The following is a 20,404-nucleotide window of genomic DNA, read 5'->3' on the forward strand; positions in this document are numbered from 1 at the left end:
TAGGCCAGTTTAGGGCCTGCGTTGATTCAGACTGGCCAAGAACCAAGCATTACCACTGGGTGAGTATTTTGAACATCACTCTGGTCCAGTTCTGAGGGGCCTTACAGGTCAGGGAAGAGGATGACTCAGAGGCAACCCTTGGCTGGAGCACAAGGGGGGCTCTGCTCCCACCCAGAGCCCTTGGCACCTGTAAGACCCGGGAAACCTGGCATGACACTCAGGAGAGGCAGGAAATGCCTGGGAAAAGAGCAGTTACATTTTCCCATCATCCTAGTGAAATGGGGCTCAGAATCCAAAATGAAGTTGAAATACAACATAAAGGCTCCTTTTCCTGAAGCACCCGAGTCCACAGGCCTGCCAGGCCATCTTGGATAGTCCTCACAACTCCCCTGCAAGGGAAGCAATACTGTCCCCCATTTTACAGAGGGGGAAACCGAGGTGTAGGGTGGTAACATCACTGGCTTAGGGGCCACTGGCCCACGGACCCTGATGGTATTGAGACTGGTGCTGTCCTCCATGTGAGCTTTGCTGCATAGGTTCATTCTGCCTCTGACACTGCCCCCCAACCCCACGCCACCCAGCGTTAGCCCGAAACAAAAGAACCCACAGATCGAGAAGACCATGGCCTCCTTCTTTGTATTATAAACTGACTTTTAATAATAATAATAAAAAATCTATCATGGATTTAAAGAGGAGAACCTGTACATTTTAAAGTAAACCAGTGCACAGCGCCCTGGCCCTCGGGGGCCACTCCGTTTCCTGCAGTGGGGCAGGTCCTTGCTTATATTGGTCACGTGTGTCCAGCAACAAGGCCGCCTCTTGCAATCCAGTGCACAGTGGCAAAAGAGGGAAGGCGGTCCCTGGGAGCCAAGATACCAAGGGCTTCAAGTCCCCTGGACCCTTGCCTGACAGCACCCACCAACCAGAGGCGGCAAGATCCCCCTCCCTTCCTCCTCAGGTATGGCATGTCCCTGTAGACACACAGAAGCTGGAGGGGGCACACTGCTAAGGGGTCCCCGTGTGGGTCCACCACCCAGAAGGCGGACACAGTAACTTCTTGTGTCCCTGGCTGGCTGAGAAGTCCCAAATGCCCTGCTCTGAGAAGCTATCGTCAAAATAATAAATTATACAAGCCACAGACTGGTGTTTCCCAGTGACCCCCTTCCGCCTGTGTGACAGACACCTGTGTGGGGTGAAGCTAAAGCAATTCAGGTGGGTGGTTCAAATCCCCCCTTCCCCCATGCTGGCCAGGCCCCCTGGCCTGACCACCTCTCAAACCTTTGTAGCCAGTCCTTTAAAGAGACCGAAGTAATTCATTCTAATATCACCAAGTGCCGGAGCGCTAAGGGTGGGTGGGAAAGGGGCTCAGTCGATACCTGTCAGCAATACCTTAAGACCTTAATATTAAAAAAAGATGAAATACTGACATTTTTTGAATTTTCAATAATTTAGTTTTTCTTTCCTTTTAGTAGAAATGGAAAAAGTTGTCAATACTATCTTATTTTGGTCCCTTGTTAGACAATATAACTTTCTTTGAAATTTAAAATGTCAAATACATAATCACACAACCCAGAAAAAAAAAAACAAAAACAAAAAAAGACCTTGACAACACCAACGACAACAACAAAAAAATTTCCAAATAAACCACAGCGATTTCACGCCCTATAAATAAAGTCGGAGCAATTCTGGCTCCCGGAGCTGAGTGGCTCCTGTTCCAATGATGACAATGTCGGAAGCTGGTGTGGCTTTCTTGTGCCCTCTCGGGACCAAGTGTTGTGTCCTCCCCTGTCTCTCAAGTCGCTCCCAGAGAGGCCCGGCTCTTCCGGTTCCACCAAGCAGGTTAGTACAGGGTTAGGGGTCAATCTGGAAGCTAAGGTGAGGAGACGGGGTGCCTGGAATGTGGACATGGAAGGAAACCAGTGGCTTCAAAAAGTGCAGGTTGATCAGCCCGAGAGCAGTGTCTGCAGAGCTACAGCTGTTTCACCCCATGAGTTCACCCCATGTCCTGGGGGCTTGTGGGCAGGAGCGTTGGCTGTACCCTTCAGCTCTGTGGGTGCCCAGCACCCCTCGGGCTTCTGGCAGAAGTGGGGAGCACATGCCAGCCGAGGGCCAAACATCCCCGAGTTGGGCACAGGTTCGTCCTCATGGAGGCGGGGAAGGAGGCTGGGCAGCTCCCAGGGCAATGGGAGCAGAGGCCTCAGCCATCTCCCGAGAAGGCCGCGTGACTGTTCTATCCTGCCAAATCTCAGCTCCAGAGGACACAGCCCAGTGCAGGGCAGCTAGGGGTTCACAGGTCTCCATCCACCGGCGGCTGGCAGAGGCAGTAGAGACTGGGGAACAGAGGCAGAGAGTGAGAAGGTGCCTGGCTGGAATGGGGCCAGTTATTAGTATTTCAACTTTATTTGAACAAGTCAGTCACACCCAGAAAGCAAAACTCAAAAGGTATAAAAAGATACAGGTCCCTGGGTGGTGCAAATGGTTTGCACGCAGCTAGTAAACAAAAGGTTGGTGGTTCAAACCTACCCAGCAGCACCATGGAAGAAAGGCCTAGCAACCTGCATCCAAAAAGATCAGAGCTAAGAAAACCCTATAGAGTCATTCTACTCTGTAACACATGGGGTCTTCTAAATCACAAATCAACAAGAAAAACAAAAAAACAACAACAAAAAGATAGAGTGGAAAATACCTGCTCTGCCCTCGTGTGCCCCAGCTGCCCAGCCCCTTCCCAGGCAGCCCCTGGAACCGGTTTCTTCTGCTCCTTCTAGAGGCTGTTGAGGCATTTACAAACACAGACGTGCTTGTGTGTGCGTGTGTGTGTTTACATACATCTGTTGCTATATATGTGTATGTGTGCAGCTATGTGCATTTCTCCACACTAATGGCGGAACACTCTGCCCTTGCCCTGGTGGTGCAGTGGTTAAGAGCTCAGGCTGCTAACCAAAAAGCTGGCAGTTCGAATCTACCAGCCACTCCTTAGAAACCCTGTGGGGCATCTCTACTCTGCCTTATAGGGTTGCTGAGTCAGAATCAACTGGGCGGCAATGGGTAATGGCAGTAAAGTAGACATGGTGTCTGCCCCTTGCTTGTTTCACTTCAGAGACCTTAGGGACTTTTCCACGCAGCACATGGGAAGCCACCCTGGTTTCTTTGTGGGCTGCATGGGGGTGGGGGGTTCAGTGTTCACTTCAAGTGCTAAAGGGCCACTGATGGGTTTCAAGCAGGGGAGGGACCGTATCATCTGCTGTGAGGTAAATGGTGATTCCAGAGGCAGGGGACAAGACGGGCTGTGTGATGACACGGGGTACAATAGGCAATGTGGTCCAGTGGTTAGAAGCCCGGGCTCTAGGCCTAAACTATCTGCATTCAGGTCCCAGCTCTGCCATTTATCAGCTGTGTGATCTTGGGCAAGACACTTAACCTCCCTGTGCCTCAGCCTCTCCATCTGCCCAATGGGACAATAACAGTACTTTGTTCCTAGGTTTGTTGTTTGGATTGAAGAAGTTAATATAAGAGATCAGAACAGTATCTGGAGCTGACTAAGTACCATATAAGAAAAAGAAATGTAGGGGAAAAAAACAGTGCACGTAATAATTGGTAAAATATAAATCAGGCCTGCACGTGAGTTAACTAGTATTGCACCAATGCCAATCTCCTGGCTTCAACAATGCACTGTGGTTATGGAAGACATTATCACTGGGGGAAGCTGGGTGAAGGGTACACAGGGGCTCTCGTGACTATTTTTGCAACTTCTTGTGAGCCAAACTATTTTGATATAAAACATTATTTAAAAATTGTGAGCAGATGTGATATCAAATCAGGGCAGTGGGGACAGACAAAGGAGACAGGCTGATATGAGTTAATATTCATAAAGGGGGCCTGGCACATGGTTAGGACCTTAAGAAGGTCTTAAAGCAACATGATTGGGATGAGAGAGGCTGATGGGTTGAATGGCCTGGGGCAGTAGGGGGCAGAGTGGGGGTAGTCACACAAATCACTGCCCCATGGCTCACTTTGGGAGGCTTTGTCTCATCTTCCCAGCGGTAGTAGCAGCTCCATGGGGAAGCAACAGACTGAGTCCTGTCTCTCCCTCTCCCGAGTGGGGACTTCATAAATGGGTGAAGGCCCATCTGGGCATCAGGGGCTCTGCCCGGGTTGGGTGGGAGGCCAGGAGTTTGATGTCAAACCCAGTTCCCAGCCTTCCGAGAGGAGAGGGGGCTGGAGAGAAGGGTCAGCCACTTACCGCGGTGCACCCTGGGGCATCTGATCCTTGACCCGGAGGTTTTTGGCCAGAATCTCCACCCTGGGGCCCTGGAAAGAAAGAATTGTGAGACCTAGGCCTGCCTCAGCTCAGAGTTCAGGGCACTCAAGGAAGGGTGTGTGAGGTGGGGACAGGGGAGGCAACTAAAATTCCCTGAAGCTAAAATCCTGGGCCCGCTCCAGACAGAGAGAAGGTTGATGTGTGGCACTGCCCAGCCCCAAGACAGCCCCTCATCCCGCCCCTCACCCATGGTGCCCTGGCCTGGGCCCCCACAGCCCCTCACCTGCTTCCGCATGATGTCTGTGGCCTGCATGATGCACTTGGGCAGGAGCCCGTGGCTCCGTGCCAAGATGGCTGCCTGCTCCAAGGAGACGCTCAGGGTGCTCCTGTGGGGATGATGGCAGACTGACAGTGCGGGAGGGCGGCTCCCTGCCCCCACCCACCCAGAGCCTAACAAGCCCTGGGACCTCGTCTCCACTCTCTCCTGCCTCGCTCCTGCTTCAGGGCATCAAGCTTGCCCCTCTCCCCTCAGGTGTCTTCTCTCAGAGAGTCTTCCCCTGACCACCCCGCCTTAAACACCTCACCCTGTTCCTCCTCAGCCCGTTACTCTGTCACTCTTCTCTTAGCCATTTTCACGGCCTCACAGAGTAGGTGTTTTACTGCCTTACTATCTGCACCACAAACAGGGACCTCTGTCTTTGATTCTCTGCGATAGTCCCAGTGCCTAGTATTTGTAGCACTCAACGGTATTTGCTGAATGAATGAATGAATGGGGTGACTCTATTCATGTCTCACAACTTATCAGCAGGGTTTGAGATACACACATTTGTTCAACCCTTCACACCTGTTTCTGAAGATTCTAGAAACGGGTTCTTGTAGCCAGACTTCTTGGTTATTCGTTCGTGTAATTACTCTGTGACTCTGGACAGGCGAGTTAGCCCCCCACGTCTCAGTTTCCCTAACTATACAATAGGGATAATAATGGCACACTGCCCTGGTGGTGCGATCAGTTAAGCACTAAGCTGCTAACCAGAAGGCTGGCACTTCGAATCCACTCAGCTGCTCCACGGGAGAAAGACCTGGTGATTTTTGCTTCTGCAAAGATGACGCCCAGAAAACCCTATGGGGCAGTTCTGCTGTGAGTCAGAATCCACTTGACAGCATCTAACAACAACTGACATTTCTGGACCGAACATGGGGGCTATCCTGTGCATTGCAGGATGTTGAGTAGCATCCCTGGCCTCCACCCACTAGATACCAGTAGCGACAACCAAAAATATCTCCCAACATTATCAAGTCTCCCCTAAAACCAAAAAAACCAAACCTGTCGCCGTCAAATCAGTCCCAACTCATAGCTACCCTACAGGACAGAGCAGAACTGCCCCACAGGGCTTCCAAAGAGCGGCTGGTAAATTGGAACTGCCAACCTTTTGGTTAGCAGCTGAGCTCTTAAGCACTGAGCCTCCAGGGCTCCAAGTCTCCCGTGGCGGGGTGGGGGGGGGCAAAATCGCCCCCAGCTCAGAATCCCTGTAACAGCCCCCACCGCCTGGCTTGTGGCAAGGAGAAACCAAGTGGAACAGAGAGGAACACTAACACAGTTTCCTGGTACACAGCGAGCTCTCCACTTGTTCAAACGTTGATTCAACAAATGCTTATTGAGCACCAGCTGTGTGCCAGGCACTGCTCTGGGTGCTGAGACAACACAGGGCAAAACAGGTCCTGGCCTCACAGAGCTGGGGTGGCAGAGAAGACACAGGTATACAGGGGAAGCACAGTGTGTGTGCCGCAGTGATAGGGGACAGGACAGGGAAGGTACTGGGAAGGGGAGGGGTAATTAAAACAGGGAGGTCACGGAAGGGCTCACAGAGGTGACATTATGCTTTTGGGGAGCAGGAGGGGCAAAGGACAGGTAAGACAGTGTCTATCCAGCGAGTTCCAGGACAGCAAGAGGCCAGCTCTGCCCCAAGGAAGATCAGTGACCACCGTTACTGCTGAACGAATGTTCATGCAGAACCAGGCTGTACAGACTCTCTTGCACCCAAGCCACAGAGCTGGAGAACCAGACATTTCCACAGCCCTCCTAGGGCCTCCACTCTTGCCACCCATTTCACAAGTGGACAAACTGAGTCCAGAGGGTCAAGGCCGTGTCCGGGCTCAATGAGAAGTGGCAAAAGCAGGATTTAAGCTCCCCTTCCTGCCCCCGTGCCCTGCCCCCCATAAACTGCCCAAAAGCCTCCCGGCCCCTCTGCTCCCATGGGGTCCCGGCTGCTCACCTCTGCATGCCCGTGCTGCACATGGCGATCTGGCAGGCCCCCAGGCGGTAGCAGAGCTCAGAGGAAATGGGGATGAGGCTGGCGCCCAAGCTCCCACTGGTACCAGGTTTGGGGTGGATGAGGGACTTCATGAGGCGGCAGAGCTCATCCAGGGCGTTGATGGGGCGGATCAGCTGTGAGGCACACATGTCCAGACACAGTGAGGGGAGGGCCCCATGCCTCCCATCCCCCGTATGGCCTCCTTTCCACAGTCTCTCCAGTCTGGCTCTGTTGCTGCAGCTGTCCTCCCAGCTCACCTCTCGAGAGGTGATGGCCCAATTAACCTTCCATAATCCCTGCTCAAGGACCATCTGTGGCTCCCCATTGCTCCACAAGCTGGCATTTAATGCTCACCATAGATTTCACACCTAAGCTTCCAACCTAATTCTCTTCACCTGCCCAGGCGTGCTCCCAGCTAAGGCCAGGCACAGCACCCTCTCCCACCTTCTCCAAAACCACTGTGACCAGCTCAAGCACCATGTCCCTAGAACGAGACTTCCTGCCCCCAGTGGACCACGTGGAGGCACAAAATGATGATTTGCCAACTCTTTCCGGGTTGTGGAGGCATTTTGCCAGCCAGACTACAAACTCCCAAAGGGCCATGTCCACCACTTCCTGAGAGCCCCCAGTCTCACAGCTCTGGGGCCAGCACCTCAAAATGACTGTCAAGTTCTAGGCCCCGCCCGAGCCTGGGAAACCAGGGTGCCAAGAGAGCTGCATCGTGGGCAAGAGGCAGGGATCACAAATGAGCCAGCATGAGGCATATCCCCCCTACCCCCGCCGCCTGAGGGCCAGCTCCCCCCAGCACTGGTCAACAGTGACATGCAGGTATGTGAGCCCAGGGCAACCAGACCCTCCAATTTCTCAAGAAAACCTGGAAACCTCAATCTTTAGGGGAACTCTTTAGATTTTTAATCGTTAGCAACTAATTCAAAACAAACAACACTGCATTGGCTGTATCTGGCCTGGACTCCCTACTCTGACTTGTACGCAGCTCTGGATTCAGAGAAATGCTGAGATAAACAAGGGAGATGAGAGAGACACAGTGAGTGGGCACAAGTGAAAATAAATCATCTGTGAAATTCCAAAATGGGTAAGGAAGAAGCTGGAATTCCTAAAATGGGGAAGGAGTTATCCTGGATGACTTCCTGGAGGAGGGAGTACAGAGGTCTCAGGGGCTTCTCGGCCAGGATTGGGGCCGGAGTTCTACCCTCAGCCCTCTCTGAGTCCTGGCCCCCACAGCCCCCAGCCCCGTAGAGGGGTGGGGGAATGGTGGACACACCTGGTCTATCTTCACTGCGGTGGTGCTGGTGTCTGTAGGCAGGTTAGACCGCTCCAGGTAAAATGCCCTGAGAAAGAAAAGTGGTGCTGAGGGCAGGCCCCATGTCCACCGTCTTCCCAGCCCCCACCTGAGCCCCAGCTTCTGCAGCCACAGCTGCTCCGCCCCACTTCACTCTCTGAAAAGAATCACACACAGCACCTTGCACAGCTTTCTATACCTGTTCCTCCAACAGCCCCATGGGGAAAACAAGAAGGGGCCTCCAAGGCTCGCCTAATGCCACCTCCTCAGAGGAGCCTTCCTGGATTGCCCTGTCCAAAAGAGCACTCACACCCTACACCCTCTACTCCCTGTCCTGCTTTATTCTCTTCTGAGCACTTCTCACCACTTGACACTTCACACTGCTCTTTGTTTACCTGATCATTAACCCCTCTAGTAGAGGGGTTAGCAAACTTTTTCTGTGAACAGCCAAACAGTAAATATTTTCAGTTTCATGGATGGACCACATGATCTCTACTGCAGCTACTCAACTCTGTCCTTGTAGCGTGAAAGCAGCCGTTAACAATACGTAAACGAACGAGCATGGTTGTGTCTTGATAAAACTTTACTTATAAAACCAATGGGTGGGCCGGATTTTGCCAACCCCTGCTTAAGAATACAAGCTCCATGACCAACAGGACTTTGTTTTGCTCACTGCTGACTCCCAAGCAAGCACCCAGAACAGGGCCTGGCCCACAGAAAGCCTCAGTGAGCAGGTGCTGAATGAATGAAGGAGTGAATGAATGATCACAGAGGTGATAGTCAAAATATTTAACAAATGGCACTGAGTAGACCGATGGCCTCAACTGATCCAAAAAGATCCAGTTTTAAATAATACGGCTGGATGTTTGCCCTGACAAACGACAGCACCACTATTCTATCTCCAAACGGGAACACTTGGGCCCCACCACGGTAATACTTTACCCACACCTCGAGACCAGGGTGTCCTGATTTTCAGCCTACCTTGCCTGTGCCTTGATTACATCAGGAGAAAGTGAGGCAGAACTTGGGGAGGGGCATGGGTGAGGGCAGTGGCAGCAGGACCTGCAGAGCTTACAAGCTGTGTCCCCAGGCCTGGTGCTTCTTCCTCAGGAAATCTGACCCCTGCTCTCTCAACTTCTCCTGGGTGTTCTCTTCTGAGTGGGGACAAGGCCCTGGGTGCTGGCTACACACCTGACTCACAGGCTCCAAGATTCTGAAGCCCACCTGTGCTGGCTCCCACCCCCATGCAGAATAAAACAGGAAACTCGTCTCAGTTGGAAGGACCTGCTCTGAAGCCAAATAGACCCAGGGCCAAATCTCAGTACCGTCGCTGTCTAGCTGTGTGACCTTGGACAAGCTGTGTCTGCTGTCTGGCCTCCGTCTCCTCACCTGCAGACTGGATGAGAATGGCAAACCATGCAGGACTGCTGAGAGAGGCTGATGAGCTCGTGGAAGGAAAGCGGCTGCATACAGCAGGTGTCAAAGAGAGGACGGTTTGCCCCTCCCAGACTGAGGGCCTTTGCTGCTAACAGCCACTTCCTGTGATGGTTTCCTAATTCCTGCCCCAACACATACTCCAGGCAGATACCTGAGTTTGCGGTAATACTGCTGAACCTTCTCCAGGGACTGAGCGTTGATCTCCTGCTGCAAATCCTCTGAGGCCATGCTGCCTGGAGGAGTCAGTGCCTCCACATTCTCTAGAGCTGTGACGGGAGACGCAGGAAGGCAGGGGTGACGTCCTTGTGCGTTCAGGGCCCTGTCCCCTGGGGGCCTGCTCAGCCCCCTCAGCTCACCTTTCGTGAAGAGAACTGTGTGCAGCCTCAGGCTGGCCCCGCTCTCCAGGCGGGAAGGCAGCTTGGAGAAGTGGTAGCTGTCGAGGTAGAAGACGACCTTCAGCGCCTGCCGGCTGCCCTCGATGTGGTAGAAGACATTGGTGTCTGTGGGCAGACAAGGTGGGGCTGGGCGGCTCACCACAGAGGCTAGAGGGAGCCCTGCCTGCCTTTGCTGGGGCAGCTCCAGACTCACCTCCCTGGGGCTCCAGAACACCTTCCTGGGACCTCCCTATTCTCCCCACCCCAGCGGGTAGCCTCAGACTCCCTTGTCCTCCCACCCTCAGGCTGGCAACTTGAGATTCCATGTCCACCCACCCCAGGAGATAGTCTCAGACCTGCCCTCTCATCCCAGAGGGGTAGCCTCAGACTCCCTTGTCCTCCCACCCTCAGGCTAGCAATCTGAGACTTCCATGTCCACCCACCCAAGAGGTGTAGCCTCAGACTTTGCCATCTCATCCCAAAGGGGTAGCCGCAGACCTCCTTGTCCTCCCACTCTCAGGTGACACCCTGGAACTTCCATGTCCCCCACTTGAGGGGTAGCCTCAGATCCCCCTGCCCTCCCACCCCCACAAGGGTAGCCTCAGACAGCCCCATCCTCCCACCCTTAGCAGAGCAGCCTCTGAGCTCCCTCCCCACTGACTTCAGCAGGCCCCAGTTTCCACTGCTTAACTCTGGACTGATGCTGATCCCACCCAGCTGGGTAGTCAGCACTGTCATCTTAAGAGCTTCACCTATGTGTTTCTGCCCCCTCACCTGGTGACCCAGGGCCTCTACCTGGAAAAAGCTGCCCTCCAAACACGACCTACATCTTATTCACACCCAAGAGCAAGGAAGAGCTTAGGGCAGAGCTGGCAAAATGGTGGCACTCACCCCTCCTCCTGCCCCTGTGACTGCACTAATCAATCAAGAGTCCCCCAGCACCCAGACGGCCTCAATGCAGCCCTACAGATGGGCAGCCACTGCCCTCCATTGGAACTGGCGCCCAAAAATAAACCCATTGTTCCTCTAGAGTCCAGTCCAGGATGCCATGTGAGAGTGGGAAGACAAGGAGGTCTCAGGCTACCCCTTTGGGCAAGAGGGCAAGTTCTGAGGCCATCCCTCCGGGATGAGAGTGCATTCTCAGCAGGGACAACGATGCCCCAAGGAGGTGAAGATGGGTTCTAAGAGGCAGGTGAAAGAACCGTATTCGTTTTACATATAAAGTGCAGATAGATACACAGGACATAAGCAGATATACAGTGTATCTGTGGTATTAAAATTTCACAGGGGGCACGATGATAAGGAAATATGTCTAAAAAGCTCCTTATGAAGGTTATAATGGGGAAAAAAAAAAGTTGTGAAGCCCTGGTCTAGAGCAGCGGTTCTCAAATCTGGTAGGTGTTCAGAATCACCTGACAGCTTGTTAACACCCAGATTTCTTGGCTCCGCTCCCAGAGGCCCTGCCTCAGTAGGCCTGGGGCAGGGCTGAAAACTGGCCTTCCTAACACGTTGCAGGTGACATGGTCCAAGGGCCCACTCTTAGAGAACCATGCTCTAGACTCAAGCCTAGTGGGCCTCAGGCCTGGCTGTACACCCACATTATCTGGAAGGCTTTTCTAGCATCCCAGTGCCCAGGCCCCACCCCATAAACCAAATTGGAATCTTGAGGGCTGGGATGTCAGTATCTGAAAAGCTTCCCAGATGAATCCAATGCACAACCAGGGCTGAGACCCGCTGGACTAGACTGTGAGCTCCAGGAGGACAGGGACCATGGCTCCAGAGCCCAAAACTTGCCCGGCCCAGATTACACGCTTATAATTACAGATGTGTGGATGGATGGATGGATGGATGCATGGGCAGATGGATGGATGGACAGACGGATGGGCGGATTGCTGGATGGGTGGATAGGTGGACAGACTGACGGACAGGTGGGTGGGTCGGTGGATGGATGGATGGGTGGGTGGGTGGGTGGATGGATGGATGGGTGGGTAGATGGACAAATGGATGGATGGGTGAGTGGATGGATGGATGGGTGGATGAACGGACAGAAAATGCATGGATGGATGGACAGATGAGTGGGTAGAAGAAAGGAAGAAAGGAGGGGAGAAAGGAAGGAAGAAAGGAAAAGAGGGAGGGAGGAAAAACTTTGTTAATATGGTATAAGCCCCTACAAAAATCTATGTGAGATCAAATTGACAATGGCAACTCAAAAGGTTGGATGGGAAGCTTAGGGGGCAGTGAGTCTAAGACAATGGTAGTGGAATAATGTGGAAAAGGACAGCGAGAATGGTAGTACAGCTTGAAGAATGTAATCAATGTCACTGAACTGTACATGCAGAAATTGTTGAAATGGCATTATCTTTGGCTGTATACACTTTCACACACAAAAAAAAAATTAACAAGTTTTTATCCCAAAGAAGGATGCCTCTAGAGAATTTTAAAAGGAATTGGGTACAGGATGTTATCTCTTACGAGCTATGGGCGATGGCTGGGTTTATAAAAAAAGAAATTCCTCTTTTTCCACATGTGCCCCCAAGATTCAGCTTTGAGATTCGTGTTGGGAGCATGAGGCTTGAAGCACTGGGTTCCAGGGCCCTGGTGACCCAGGTTCACCTCAGGCAGCTGGCCTGGAGGCAGGGGAAGGGCAGGGTGGTCCCAGAGCAATCCCTTCTACCCCAGGACCCCAGCCCTCATGGTGGGGGTGGGAGGAATCACTCACTGGCCACGTAGTTCTCGTCCAGCTGCTTAAAGGAGAAGGCAACATTGTCTAGCTCCGACAAGGCCTCCCAAAGATCCTCCAGCATGGTCCGTTCCTCCTTCTGCAGGAAGAAGACAGGATGGAGGGGTCCCAGATGTCACTCCTCCCTGGGATTCTCAACTGGAAAGGGAGGATGGGGGGGCGGGTATGCCAGCTGCCTGTCTATGCTGTGCTACCTATGCTTAGAGAAGCCAGGGCTATGCTTTCCAGGAACCCAATGAGAGTGGCCTGCCTGCCAGGTAAGCGCCTGTGTGCATCATCAGCCAGCAGAGGGTGCCGAGGCCCAGCTGTGGCTTCAGGAAGCTGAACCTGGGACAAGTCCAGGGGACTCAGGGCTGTGGTGATAGGGGAGCTCTGGCCCGGGTTCACGTGTAAAGGAGGAGACAGTACAGACAAGCAAGTGCCTCTGCAGGCTCCATTTCTGGGGGGCGCTGGCACCAGGCAGCAGCACCCCTAAAATGCAGAGGTGCTGGCTCTCCCTCCCCAGGCTGGCAGAGAGACCGGCCGAGAGACCAGCCTGATTCTGAGCCTTGGGCAGGGAGGCCAAGGGAGGAACCAGGAGGTGCAGAGGAAGCAGAGCTGCCTAGGGGCGACTGGGCCCTTGAGGCCGACTCCCAGAGTTCAAATCCTGGCTTTGGGAGCTTCAGCTTTCACATCCTTGAAATGTGGGTGGTGAAGGATCTGCCTCGAGACCCTAAGAGGACTAAGTGGGATGCTGCATATTGAGTTTGCCTGGAGTATCACAAAAGCCGCCTCGCACACTCCGCTAGTCTCATCCCCACCCAGCAGCCAGGGTCGTTCCTTAAGTAGCAAAGCCAGTCACCTTCTTCCTCTGCTCCAAAACCTCTTGTGGCTCCCACCCCACTCAGAGCAACAGCCAAAGTCTTTACAGCGGCCTGCAAGACCCCACACTCTGACCCCGTTAATTCTCAGCCCTCATCTCCCCTTGCTCATTCTCCTCCAGCCACACTGCTCACGAACACCGCAAGCAAGCTCCTACCTTAGGGCCTTTGCATTTGCCCTCTCTCTGCCAGAATGGCTCCTCCCTCAATATCCTCAGGGCTCCTTCCATCCCCTCCTTCAAGACTTAGGTCAGGTGCCACCTTTTCAGTGAGGCCTTCATTGGCCACCTCATCTCAACTTCCAACCACCACGAACCCCAGACCTTCCTGGCCCCTCCCTGCTTTATTTTTGTCCTTACCCCTTTATCACTACACAACAGAGTTTCTCAGCCTCGGCACTGTTGGTATTGGGGACTGAATAAGTCTTTGTTGTGGGGCTGTCCTGTGCACTCTACCCACAAGATGCCAGTAGCTCCTCCCTTTCATCGATGACAATCGAAAATGTCTCCAGACATTGCCAAGTGTCCCCTGAGGGGCAAAACTGCCCCAGTTGAGAATGACTGGTTTATACCTTAAACCAAAACCAAACCAAGCCCATTGCCTTCGAGCTGATTCCAACTCATAGCAACCCTACAGGACAGAGTAGAACTGCCCCGTAGGGATTCCAAGGCTGTAAATCTTTATGGAAACTGACTGCTACATCTTTCTCCTGAAGAGCAGCTGGTAGGTTTGAACCACCGACCTTTCGATTAGCAGCTGAGTGCTTTAACCAATGTACCGTTAGGGCTTCTTGGTTTATACCATATAATTAGAGTTAGCTGTTTATGTTTGTCCCTCAGTATAGGGACACTGTTTTGTTCACCGTGAACCCCCAGTGCCTAGAACAGAGGCACACAGTAGGCACTCAATAAGTAGGGGCTGAATGAATGATGGAGCGAGTCAGAGCCTAAGGGAGGAGGCAAACTCTCGTCTGCACCATGCCTGCAGAGGGTACCAGCAGGTGGGCCAGTGGGGCCCCCTTCCCCCTCTCTCCCCGCTGCCCACCCCCCACTCACCACGGTGGCTGGCGAGAGCAAGGACTGGCAGTGCAGCAGGACACCCGTGGCCGCCACCTGCTCCAGCCACTTGCGGCTGGCGTCGCGGCTGCTCTCCTCGTACTCGCCATTATTGTTGTAGCGGTAGCTCAGGGCCGCCAGGAGCTGCTCGGAGAAGGTGCACACAGCCGCCACCAGGGCCTGGCAGAAGATGGCGTCTCTGCGCAGCTGCAGCTCAACATCTGGAAGCAGAGGGCAGGAGGGGCCTCACTGCCTGGGTGCTCTGGTGGGGCCATAAAGCAGGCCCACACCCTAAAGCCCCCCACAGCCATGGGCCAACCTCCCAAGGACCAACCATCGAGGGCCACCTTGCCAAGAGCTAATCCTCTGGACATCCTAGACACCAAAAGCCAATTCCACAAAACTTAATTCTCCAAAACCCAACTTGCCTAAAAACTCAATTCTCTCAATGGCCCATCTGCCTGTTCGAGAAAAAAAAGAAAAACTTGTAGTTGGTTTTCCCAAAGCTTTCCCAGAACCCTCTGCCCTCAGCAGGAGTTTCCCCCTTTGTCAGGAGCATCTTGGCCTTGGCTGGTTGGACGCCAAGCTCCACGCTTTATGTGTGAATGAGGAGGCTTTTCAGAAATATCATTTACTCTTTTCTCTATTTCTGAGAACACATGCCCTCTTCCTGCCCCTGCTTTCAACACTGGTTTGAAGAATTGGCCATGTTGGTAATTCAGGGTCTCAATTTGTAGAAATAATTATTTTTAATGACTGGCTCTGACAAACAGGTATTTCAGTGGCGAATTTTGACCCAGAGCCCGTTTTGGCATCCCCCAGACTGAGTAGGGAGGGACAGGAAAGGTCTTCAAGATTCCTCCAGCCCCCCTTCAGCCCTTTCCTCTTCCCCATGATCTGCTCAGTTAGAAGTCCCCAGGATGGGGCAATGTTGTTGTTCTGAATGTTGTTGTGTGCTGTCGAGCCGATTCCAACTCAGAGCAACCCTACCCCCCACCCCCCCCCCACACTCACTCACCACCGTGGCCACGGCCGAGGGACTGGCAGTGCAGCAGGACGCCGTTTAATTGACAGAGTAGCACTGCCCCATAGGGTTTCCTAGGCTGTAATCTTTACAGGAGCAGATCACCAGGTCTTTTCGCCCGTGGAGCCACTGGGTAGGTTTGAACTGCCAACCTTCTGGTTAGCAGCCAAGCGCTTAGCCATTGCACCACTGGGGCTACTTTCTACTGGCAAAGAGCCTTCCTAATCATCAATCCTGTACCCTTGGCCCTTGTCAAGATCCACCCAGGCCTAGGAGGTGGCAAGAGACAGGGCTCCTGGGTCTAGGGGCCTGAGACCTGCCCTCTGAACCTAAAAGGAGGATGTGAGGTTCACGCAGTTCTCAGAGGTGCTAGAGGCCAAAATGTTGGCTCCCCCTAGTCCAGGCCCTGATGGACCACAGAGATGTCAACTTCGAGACCACGTGGCCAGCAGAGAGGCCTCCTTGAGGCTAATGGTCATGAGCACCCACTGCCAGGATGGCTTCCTGGATACCCTGGGGCAGGTGTGAATCATGCAGACAGTTGCCCCTGCAAAGCCTCACCTGTGCACTTCAGCAAGGCCAGGAGTAGCTGGTTCTTTCCATCTGGAAGGAGAAGAGACAAAGGAGGATGGAGTGAGAGGGGCTAGCAGAGGGGAGAGAGCCGAGGTGGGGCCCCCATAGTCCAAGTGCTCTGACCCCTTTCAGGGAAGCTCTGGGTTGCACAGCTGTGCTCTAGAAGCTTCTGTTGGATGTTGAATGGATTCCAGAAACCCCTGGGCATCCAGGGAATGGATTCCCAACTGTTAGCCGTATCTGTTTATATGTATCAGTCAAACAGAGGCTAAAACCAGCCTCTTTAACTCCTGGGCCAGGACCTCCTGCCCTATGCCTTGTACGTGCATGTGTGGGCACACACTTATGCACGTGTCAATACACACAGCTACATACACATTCACAGACACAGATACACCCGCTCAGCACTGGACACCCACGAGAACACCATATGCACATATTATACACACATATACTAAGACATACATGTACTCATACCCATACTCACATATGTACTCATGTCCTACACAGTCACATCCCTACACACGAGTAGAAAAACCCATTTCTTCCACATAGAGGCTGAACATCCTGGTCTCTCTCCTTCAGAAACATGCTCTTGGGCACCGCTCCACCACCCACCCCCGCCCCCCCAAAAAAACATTGCTGTTGGGTCAATTCCGACTCATAGCGACCCTGTAGGACAGAGTAGAACTGCCTCATAGGGTTTCCAAGGGGCAGCTGGTGGATTTGGGCTGCCAACCTTTCAGTTAGCAGCCAAATGCTTAACCACCGTGCCATCAGGGCTCCAGGGGTTCAAAAGAAAAATCTGAAAGGCCCCTTGGATTTGGCTTCTTTAGATACTTTTATGCGCTACAGAGATACACAGACTGAGGGTGGGAGGTGGCACTAAAAGCAGCAGCAGGGTATACTTACTATGGGCCAGCACTGTACTAAGTGCTTTATTTGCACTGATTCATTTAATCCTCACAATAACCTATGAGGGAGGTAACATTACAAGCCCATTTTACAGATGAAGAAACCAAGGCACAGAGAAGTCAAAGAACCTGACAAGGTCACACGGTGGGACTCAAACCCTGGCAGTTTGACTCCAGAGTTCATGCTTGTCATAGATTGGATTATGGCCCCCCAAAACGTGTGTATCAACTTGGTTAGGCCATGATTCCCAGTATTCTGCGGTGGTCCTCCATTTTGTGATTGTAGTTCTATGTTAAGAGGATTAGGGTGGGATTGTAACACCACCCTTACTCAGGTCACCTCCCTGATCCAATGTGGAGGAAGTTTCCCTGGGGTGTGGACTGCACCACCTTTCATCTCTCAAGAGATAAAAGGAAAGGGAAGCAAGCAGAGAGTTAGGAACCTCATACCACCAAGAAAGCACAGCGCATCCTTTGGACCTGAGGTTCCTGTGCTGAGATGCTCCCAGACCAAGGGAAGACTGATGCATCACAAGGACCTTCCTCCAGAGCCAACAGAGAAAGAAAGCTTTCCTCTGGATCTGGCACCCTGAATTCGGACTTCTAGCCTACCAGGCTGTGAGAGAATAAACTCTTTGTTAAAGCCATCCACTTGTGGTATTTCTGTTATAGCAGCACTAGATGACTAAGACAATGTTCCTGAAGTTTTAGAAAATAGGACAGTTACAAGTCTACACTGACTTTCAACCCAAAGGCTGCTGTTGCCTGGGTGAACGGCTTAGAGTCCTCGTACTTCCTGCTATCCCAGCCAAATGTCTCCTGCCCTGGGGTCCTTCTAACCCTGGCGTCCCAAACTCAAATGAGTCCCAAACTCAAAGGCTGACAAGGGCCAGGCAGGCAATATAAGATGGGTAAAGTAGACACGAGGCTGGTGGGGACTGAACTAGAAAGCATGGGGAGGCACGGGGCATGGAGAGAGAGCCATTCCTGATCCTTCTACATTAAGAACCAAAGGCAACAAAAACCCCACATGCTTCAGACTTCCCAGCCAGACTGACCTTCCACGTATCTCTGAATGTTGTCCACCAGGGTCTTGATGGAGTTGGGGAGGTTCCAGGGATCTTCCTGAATGCTGATCTGGATTAAGCTCCGGCCACGAATTGTATACTCTTCTTTCTGTTTGAACTCTGGGGCAGGAAAATGGCATGAGGGCCAGGGAAGGGACAGAGGTAGCTTTGGGTAAGGACGGCACAAAGGTCTACATCCCATCACCAAACTCCAAAGCTCAGACTCCAAGATCAAGAGCTTTGGCAGAGCTCTTGAGTATTATCTGGTCCATGGAAGGCAAATGTGTGATAAGTGTGCTACTGCTTCACAATCCCATACCCGTGACAGACATCACTAATCAATCTCAGCACTGCTTCCTGCTAGTCTGAGACCACGACTCCCCACAGCTGCAACCAAGCTACTGCAGGCATCAATAATCAATCACAGCATTCTTTTCTCCTAAGCCTGGATGTAAGCCATAGGTTTCTCGGGTGTTACGTCCTTGTAGCCTCAACCAATCGAGCCAGCACATGATTTGTATCCTAGTCTAACCTTTTCCCTACACAGAAGAGGAAGTTGAGGCACAGAGAGGGAAAGTGACTTGCCTAAAGTCACTCAGCTGGCTAGTGACAAAGCTGGAAACTGATTCTGGCCCCAACAGGACCATTCAAAGCCAGACAGTTGCAGGTCCCTGTTCTTTTGGCTTCTGCCCTACTACAGGCCCTAGGTTTCTAAGATATTTGTGGGTCTGGCTCCTCTGGGTTTGATGTTCCTGAGCTTAAAAGATGATGGGCCTACTGAGGTCCACTTCTCAGAGAGGGATGCTACTGAGACAGCAGGGGGCACCTGAGCTAGAGCACCCCAGCCCCTCACCCCTTTCTGCCCTTACTGAAGGGCAACTGCCTGCCTGCTTTCTTAACTCCTGCCCCCACTCTGACCTTGAGGCCAGAAGCAGTGTCAAGTTCATTTCAGAGTCCCCAGAGCCCAGTACAGACCTGGCACAAGCTGGTTCCTGGGAATTATTTACTGGATGTACATACGGATGGACACACGAATGGACATACGGATGTACATGTGGATGGATGGATGGACGGACGGGTGGATGGATGGGTGGATGGATGGATAGGTGGTTGGGTAGGTGGATAGAAGGAATGGATGCAAAAATGAGTAACAGGTGGGTGAACAGATGAATGGGCAAGTGGATAGGTAGGTGGGTGCATGCACGGACAGACGGACAGGCGGGCAGGCAGGCGGGTAGGTGGGCGGGTGGACGGACAGACGGACGGATGGATAAGCAGGTGAGCAGACAGGTAAATGGGAGGAAAGGTAGGTGGGAGGGAGGACATAAGAAATTTTAATTCTTTTTCTCTCCTAAAAATTTCAAGAAGAAAGTCTTAATTTGGTGCTGGCAGGTCAGTTAACACTTCTTAACTCACTAATCCCTTTCTTGAACAGAGAAGTCCTTGACAGGCGACAGTATCCAGCTAGAGTGTCAGGACATTTTCCTGTTTTCACTGGATTTACTGTGATCAGTAATTTGTGGCATGTTACGGTGGTTTTCCATATACAGGGAGTTCTGTAAGTTCCAATTAAAATTAGTTTTTTAAGGTAGATTTTTAAAAAAATGTTGTCAGTAATAATACAGGTGACAAATGAAAATGGTTTCCTAAAAATATGACGATGTAAACAGAGCCTGTGAATATGTCTGAACTCCCGAAAAGGGCGTGTGAACATCTGAAGTTTGGCAAACTCTGCTCCAGCCCCTCCCCTCATGTTATACATGGCAAGACAGAGGCCCAGGGAGGCTCAGGGACCAGCCCAGGCCCTGGCAAGCTTCTTAACGTATTTTAGGCTTTGCAGGGCATACGGTCTCTGCTGCATATTCTTCTTTGTTTTTTTGTGGGATTTTTTACAACCTTTAAATTTTTTTTAAAGCATTCTTAGCTCACAGGCCATACACACACAGGCCATGGGGCTAGATATGGCCCACGGGTCGAAGTTTGCTGACCCCTGGACTAGCCCACACCCATACAGCAGATGAGGCTGTGACCAGGTGTCCTGCCTGGGTCTGGCATCCTCTCCCCAGCATAGGCTGCATCCTTGCTGGATGCTGGAATCCCTCCTGGCCCTGCCCGGAGACTCCTGTCTGCTCACCTTGCAAGCTGTGGTCCATGGGGAAATGCTTGGTCTCTTCAAATGCCCTGCTCATGACTGGCCCCTTGAGGAGTGCATTGATGGAGTCCACCTGGGCGGCAAGGAGCTCTGGTAAGTTTGGCCCCGGTGGCCCTCCAGATTGAGATACCTGGGATGCATAGCCCCTCTCCTACCTCCTTGAGCCACAGACCCTGCCCCAGCCCCTGGGTTCTCACCATGGGCTACACTAGGGGTGGGGCAAGGGCTACCTGGTTAAAGAGATGCTCCAGGCAACCGTGAAGCTTGTCCTGCTTGTCCGAAGAGATCCGCATGTCACAGGGCAGCTCGTCCCCTGGCAAAAGGAAGAAGCCATAGCC

General features: G+C 52.4%; 1 protein-coding gene across 5 annotated transcripts in view; it reads right to left on the reverse strand.

Moving 5' to 3' along the window:
- Positions 1-630: 630 nt before the first annotated feature.
- The window catches only part of PREX1 (phosphatidylinositol-3,4,5-trisphosphate dependent Rac exchange factor 1), a 221,784-nt gene continuing 202,010 nt past the window's right edge, over positions 631-20,404 (reverse strand). For 4 of the 5 annotated variants that reach the window (XM_064276180.1, XM_064276178.1, XM_064276181.1 and 1 more), the window contains 13 exons: positions 20,297-20,379; positions 20,049-20,139; positions 17,906-18,034; positions 15,922-15,963; positions 14,337-14,557; positions 12,401-12,500; positions 9,664-9,807; positions 9,459-9,573; positions 7,853-7,919; positions 6,532-6,704; positions 4,542-4,663; positions 4,241-4,308; positions 631-2,330 (listed from right to left, as the gene is read on the reverse strand). In XM_064276180.1, coding sequence (XP_064132250.1) covers positions 2,280-2,330; positions 4,241-4,308; positions 4,542-4,663; positions 6,532-6,704; positions 7,853-7,919; positions 9,459-9,573; positions 9,664-9,807; positions 12,401-12,500; positions 14,337-14,557; positions 15,922-15,963; positions 17,906-18,034; positions 20,049-20,139; positions 20,297-20,379 — 1,406 coding nt within the window. In that variant the 3' untranslated portion in view covers positions 631-2,279. The remainder of the gene's footprint in view (positions 2,331-4,240; positions 4,309-4,541; positions 4,664-6,531; positions 6,705-7,852; positions 7,920-9,458; positions 9,574-9,663; positions 9,808-12,400; positions 12,501-14,336; positions 14,558-15,921; positions 15,964-17,905; positions 18,035-20,048; positions 20,140-20,296; positions 20,380-20,404) is intronic. The other variant, XM_064276179.1, reaches the window with a different exon arrangement.

Source organism: Loxodonta africana, chromosome 24, assembly GCF_030014295.1.
Source record: "Loxodonta africana isolate mLoxAfr1 chromosome 24, mLoxAfr1.hap2, whole genome shotgun sequence".
In the NCBI taxonomy this organism is placed as follows: Eukaryota; Metazoa; Chordata; class Mammalia; order Proboscidea; family Elephantidae; genus Loxodonta; species Loxodonta africana.